The following is a 6,000-nucleotide window of genomic DNA, read 5'->3' as shown; positions in this document are numbered from 1 at the left end:
TTTTTTTTTGAGATGGAATTTTATTCTTGTCACCCTGGCTAGAGTGCAATGGCACGATCTCAGCTCACCGCAACCTATGTCTCCCGGGTTCAAGCGATTCTCCTGCCTCAGCCTCCCGAGTAGCTGGGATTACAGGCATGCACCACCATGCCTGGCTAATTTTGTATTTTTAGTAGACACGGGGTTTCTCCATGTTGGTCAGGCTGGTCTTGAACTCCCGACCCTCAGGTGATCCACCTGCCTCGGCCTCTCAAAGTGCTGGAATTACAGGCATGAGCCACCATGCCTGGCTGGCCCTATGATTTCTTAAAGGGATCAGGAGCCCCGCTGTGAAGTTAGGCAGTCACCTCTGTGACCTCAAAAACATCTCTACATTTTAATTTCTTCATCTGTACACCAAGGTGTATCAGATCTTCTTCCTGGCAACGCTGTGATAATTAAATGAACTGTTGCTAACGGGAATGGCTGGGTGACTTCGGTAGCTGGAATGCTGTCAGTACTCACTAGCACCCCATCCTTTCCCCAAAACGACAGAAGCAGAAAGCTGTATTTGTTCCCATTCATGGGACAAAGAGAACAGGAACAATGAGGATATGTTTTGCACACTTTTACATTCATTAGAGGATGACCATATATCCCAAGGAAGATGAAGCCAATAACTGTAAGACACAATTACAAGTTTGACTTTTCTCCCTCTATGATATGCTCTGTTCCATGAGGGCAATGGAGGCACCAGAGAAGGCAAGAGGAAACATCATTAGCCCATCCTTCAGCATCAGGTTGTCCCACTGCTCCTGAGACACCCTCAGTTTTCAGGGTCACTGGTTTCCTCCCTCCTGGCAAATCCTGGCCACAAGCGCTCAGATTCGAAGGTGTTGAACTCTCTTTTCTTCCTTACAAGGGTGCCAGAATTCTTAATTGCATTTGTTCATCCCAGTAAAAGTGAGTCCTTCACAATGAGAAGAGCTAACATTTATTCAGTCAACAAACACTGAGTGTCTGCCATGGCCGGATAATCTGCCAGTCATCAGAGCACACAGAACATGTGATTAGTAAACATAATGGTGGAGGACATCAGCCTGCTAATGTTATTCCCAGATGTCACCAAATGAGTGACAATTTGTACAATGTTTCATTAAATGCCTATTTAGAGGATAACCATAGATGATGACATAGAAAAAAGTCAAACCCAGAATGCAAGAATGGTAGCCAGCAGAGCACATGGAAACAAGATCCAGGTTGCAGGTAGTAGCTTGCAGGATAATCACAGTTGGCGACACTTTCAGGCAGCTGGGAGAATTCTCAGTAGTCCACTTTATGGTTAAATAATTTTACTAAGGTTCAAAAAATTCATTTCTAACTCCTAGACTTATGTTTCCATTACTATATAAAGAATGAGCCAAACAAATAAATAACAAAATATGGACTATGGACCCCAAAATTTCAAGGCATGAAGAGAGCCCCAAATTCTCTGTCAACTGCAAAGAGAAACCGTTAGTACAGGAATAGATGAAGAAACTGTTTTTGAGCATAAAATAAACATAAACAAATCTCTTAACAGCACGAGTGTCAACAAATGCTTTTGTTGTTGCAAAGACAGTCTCAAAAAGAGTGGTGACGAGGAGACTGACAAGCAGAAATGAGCTATTTTTTCATCTCCAAAATTGCACTTCCTGGTCCACGGTTCTTAGCACTGCAGATGTTGCAGAACTGTGCAGCAGAGTTCTAAAAATGCAATTTAAAAACACAGATTTAAAAAATGATCTTTTTCTACTCTCATATTCAGAAATACTATGGTAACATTAGTCAGGGGGTGGAGAGGAAGTAATAAAATGTCACTCCTTTTTCTGGAGTTTATTTCTGGTTAACATAGGATTCAGTCTAGATCAGCTGTTACTCTGCGACTCAAAGGACACCCAACAGCAGAATAAGTCTAATGTGACTTGGGGGAACACGACACTAAAAACACGATAGCATCATGGAACACAAATCAGGCTGGAAAACACATAAGATACACAATGGTTCTCTACTGTTGTTGCTCATCTCTTCAAGCACGACAGCTGTCAATTTGGCCTGAATGAATTCCTTCAAATGGGTATGCTTTTATACTTACTATAGTATACAAAACATTTCTAAATATTTTTACATTTAAAAACTAGATTAATTTTTGTTAAGTGATATGAATCTCTCTATATTTTTTTAACCCATACAGCCATAAGGATGATGGGTTGTGTTTCAAGCACATTCCTCTAAGTGTGTTAATTTTCCTCTTGTTGATAGGTACCAAGCTGCCAACTCACCATGCTGGGCATGGGCAGGCACTCCTTGTGGAACATGTGCCGGCAATGGAAGACCACCACGCTGAAGGGCTTAGCTGCATCTGGTGAGGAGGGCAGAGAAAGGAGAAGAACTCAATGCAACAAGCAAGATCATTTTAAACCAATCCCGACTGAAAGTCCAGTTGCTGTTTAATTTTCAGCAATAAGCTGCCTTTGGAGAGTGGCTTATTTACAAAAGCATTCCTGAGGGGTGGTATGATCAGACACAAAACAGGTATTATAATCATGTTGCTATGTGAATCACAGGTTACTTGCTTAGCCTCTGTGTCAGTTACCAAGACTACACTGAGGACAACTGCAGTAACCTTTATTTTGAAAACCAGCATGTGTATGTGCCAACATGCCCCAACCCCTATAATCATTATCCACCACAGCTGAAGTCGAGTCTGTGGCTTCATAAAAATGCTTTCCCCGTCCACCTGCTACCTTTGCCAAGACCACACACTGACTTCAGAGGCAGACCTGGGTTACAAGCCCAGGCTGTGACCTTGCATTTTACTGCACTTCTGTTTGGGCAAATCCCTTCATCTGTTTCTGCTCTGTGTGGCCAGCTTTTTCTTGGTAAGATTTAGTGTCATCAGCGATTAAATTTGGAATTAAATCTAACTGTAGAGTGGGAATGTATGTGGTTCCTTTCTGCTGCAACACTGCCTGAAACGCTACGGAAGCTCACTTCTTCAACTGAGCCCACTGCAGTTTTCAACAGAAGCACTTAAACATCCAAATCTAATTCACACTTCAACATCCAAATCTAATTCCTCTAGAAAAGAACCTAAGTAGAAAAACTTCTCATGCGCTGACCCATGAAATAATCCTTTAATGCTAAGTGAATATGAGGTCAACTAGGTCTTTTGGTACTTTGTTACGCTGAACTTATATTTGAAAAGCATTTGTTAGCATCCTGACAATGCTTTGTTAGTTTCTGCTTTCGAATTATGCAAATTTCTTCTTATGTCATAATGAACCTTAAGAAGGTGCTTTTCATTACAGATAAAGATATATATATATATATATATATATATCTGCTAAGAACTAGAAATAAACAAATGCTTATGTCTTTTAAAGACTGGCAGTTCCAATTAGATGGCAGGTATTATGTATGTTTCCATTGAAATGTGAGATAACTTGGGCATGTAGAACCATATAGCAGAGAAAAGGATTAAAGAAAAGAGAATGCTACCTATAAATTTTTTTTCCCAGACACATACATGGTTCTCTTACCTTGAAATTTAAATGCTGATGGTTAATTTTCATTTTGTTTTATGCTACATTACAGTTCTAAAAGAAGGGCCCCCGAATCAGTGGCATCAACATTACCTGGGAACTTGTTAGATTTCTCAGTTCCTGCCCTGGAAGTTTGAAACCAGAGACTCTAGGGAGACTGACTGGGCCAGCGATCTGGGTTCCAACAAGCCTGGTGGGTGATGCTGACTCACCCTACAGCTTGAGAACCTCAGCTCTAAGCAATGGCAACACCAGCATTCCACTGAGCGGGATGTGAGTCACAACACTTCTCTCCACTGGGTTATTCTGAAAGTTATACATTTTTTATAAACGGTAGTTGGCTAATTCCAAAATTTTGATTCCACTCATCATTAAAATACATATTTGGGAAAGTTTTTGGGAAAACCTTCTTACCTGATGGAAGAATAGGGGAAAGGCACGACTCACAGATGTTCTCCTCTGTAAGAAAGCACACACACTTTGGATTATGCCCTGTTTATACCTGCTTGGCTGTTTCTGAAAGCAGGGCATGTAGCCCATATGATTATTTCAATTTTACCCACCATCAACAAGAACACCTTTCATTTGAGTTCGGTGCATTTTCTTCAGCAAGGACAAAGAGTCAGCTACGAGAATCTTCTTGCAACCTTCACGAAGCAGAATCTAATGCACACATTTTAAAAGAAAAGCCATCTTAAACAGACTCAAATCTGAGGGGTGAAGGGACACTGTACTGGGGATTCCAAAAGCTGGCATGCTTGAAATACTCTAAAGGGGCACTCACTGATTCTCTTGCCCTCAGTACCCTCTTCCCGCCAAACCACTGTCAGGCTGACCTGGCCAGCCAGGATCCACTCATTACACTGTGCATCGTTTCTTCCAACCATACACTGGCTCCTGTAGCATGTGTATAATCAAACATACATTCCAAGTCTGGCAAAGAAGGTCCTGTATTAACTAACCCTATTATTAGAGGGCTTCCTTATACAGATTCTCTTGGGCAGAGTTTGCCTTCTACATCATGTGCTCATTCCATTCTTCAGATCTTTAACCAGAATGAAAACCTGTTATTCCAAAATCATCCATTTACTTCATAAATTCATCTATTTACTGCACAAATAAGTACTGGGTCCCTATCACGTACAGGGTACTGGGTACAGATAATAAACTAAACAGATACAATCTCTGTCCTAAATCCCCTCCAGGCTGCAACCTTTTTCTTTCCAAATCCAATCCAAACCATTCAGCATAGTGCTATGAATGTGGTGTGTGTGTGTGTGTGTGTGGTATTAACTGACTATAATAACCTTCAAATTTGGTGACTCCTGGGAGGGCTGACAATTGAAAAAAAACCATGGATACAAATATTATGTCACAAGAGTCATTTTCTTATTCTTCACCCCAGCATTACAGCTTTTGTTTCTTTACATATTTTTCTTATTCCTCTGTAGGCTTTTTACTATTTCCCCCCTTCCTGCCTGGAGAACGACAAGAGATATCACAATGCTTTGGCAGCCTCAGAAGTCAGAAGCACACAGTGGAGGATGATGCCCTCCGCTTGGCTGGTACCAAGCTTGTATTTCAGAACTGGAGGCATGATGGAGTCCAAGATTCTCCCCTGCTTTTAGGTGGAGACACAGCAGGGGCAGGCAACACTTTACCTTTCATGCCCATTCTGTGGGGCAGAGTGTGAGCTTCCACCCTTTGCTGGGTTTTCTTACGTTATTAGTAGGAAACTGAGAGAGGCCCAGGAGGTGCACATAAGCCAGATGTCATTTTATATTTTATTATTATTATTTTTTAACCAGAACCTGTTGCTGCTTTTTCAGAGGGAGAAATTCAAGGCCTGATGGACAGAGACGCTCAGGGGCTGTGCCTGTGGCTTCTCCCTTTGGGGCCTATGTGTCTTATCATACGTGGTTATGTGCAGTAACACACGTCACATCATAGAAATTCACATAACAGATAGCGCTGTCTCACCACAGTGCAGCTCCGAGGCTGAGAAGCATGTGCTTTCAGTGGCAAGTTCTGCTGTTTAGAGGGGGCACTCTGGCTTTCTTCATACTGAAGTTACTCTCGACTCGACAACCTACATGGGCATTTCGCTTTCATAAGTTTTAAATTCATGCCACTGGGGAAGAAAAGTAAAGGAGCAGCCCACCACAGCCCTCTATCCTTAGTGGTCCACGTGTTCCTCTGAAAATCCCAAAGAGCACTGGCTTTGGGTGAATCCCGCCAAAAGCCATTTCCCCCTAATTATACAAAGACAAATTAATATTCAGGAAAACAAAACTAATGTCTAGATTCAAGTTCTATGTCTGCCATTTCTAGTACTGATGAACAAGATTACATGACTTTAGTATTCCTACATTAATTGAGAAACTGCCTATGAAGTTTTCTTGTTTAAAATTCTACCAGGAATCAAATGTTTTTGGAT

General features: G+C 41.5%; 1 protein-coding gene across 1 annotated transcript in view; it reads right to left on the bottom strand.

Moving 5' to 3' along the window:
- Nucleotides 1–950: 950 nt before the first annotated feature.
- VPS41 (vacuolar protein sorting 41 homolog (S. cerevisiae)) overlaps nt 951–6,000 on the bottom strand; it is a 184,620-nt gene continuing 179,570 nt past the window's right edge. The window contains exons 26-29 of the mRNA XM_011944508.1: nt 4,127–4,226; nt 3,978–4,022; nt 2,301–2,380; nt 951–1,725 (exon numbers count right to left, since the gene is read on the bottom strand). Coding sequence (XP_011799898.1) covers nt 1,645–1,725; nt 2,301–2,380; nt 3,978–4,022; nt 4,127–4,226 — 306 coding nt within the window. The 3' untranslated portion in view covers nt 951–1,644. The remainder of the gene's footprint in view (nt 1,726–2,300; nt 2,381–3,977; nt 4,023–4,126; nt 4,227–6,000) is intronic.

The sequence above is a fragment of the Colobus angolensis genome, unplaced genomic scaffold (genome assembly GCF_000951035.1).
Source record: "Colobus angolensis palliatus isolate OR3802 unplaced genomic scaffold, Cang.pa_1.0 Scaffold232, whole genome shotgun sequence".
NCBI lineage: Eukaryota > Metazoa > Chordata > Mammalia > Primates > Cercopithecidae > Colobus > Colobus angolensis.
This window is presented reverse-complemented; position numbering and strand designations above follow the sequence as displayed.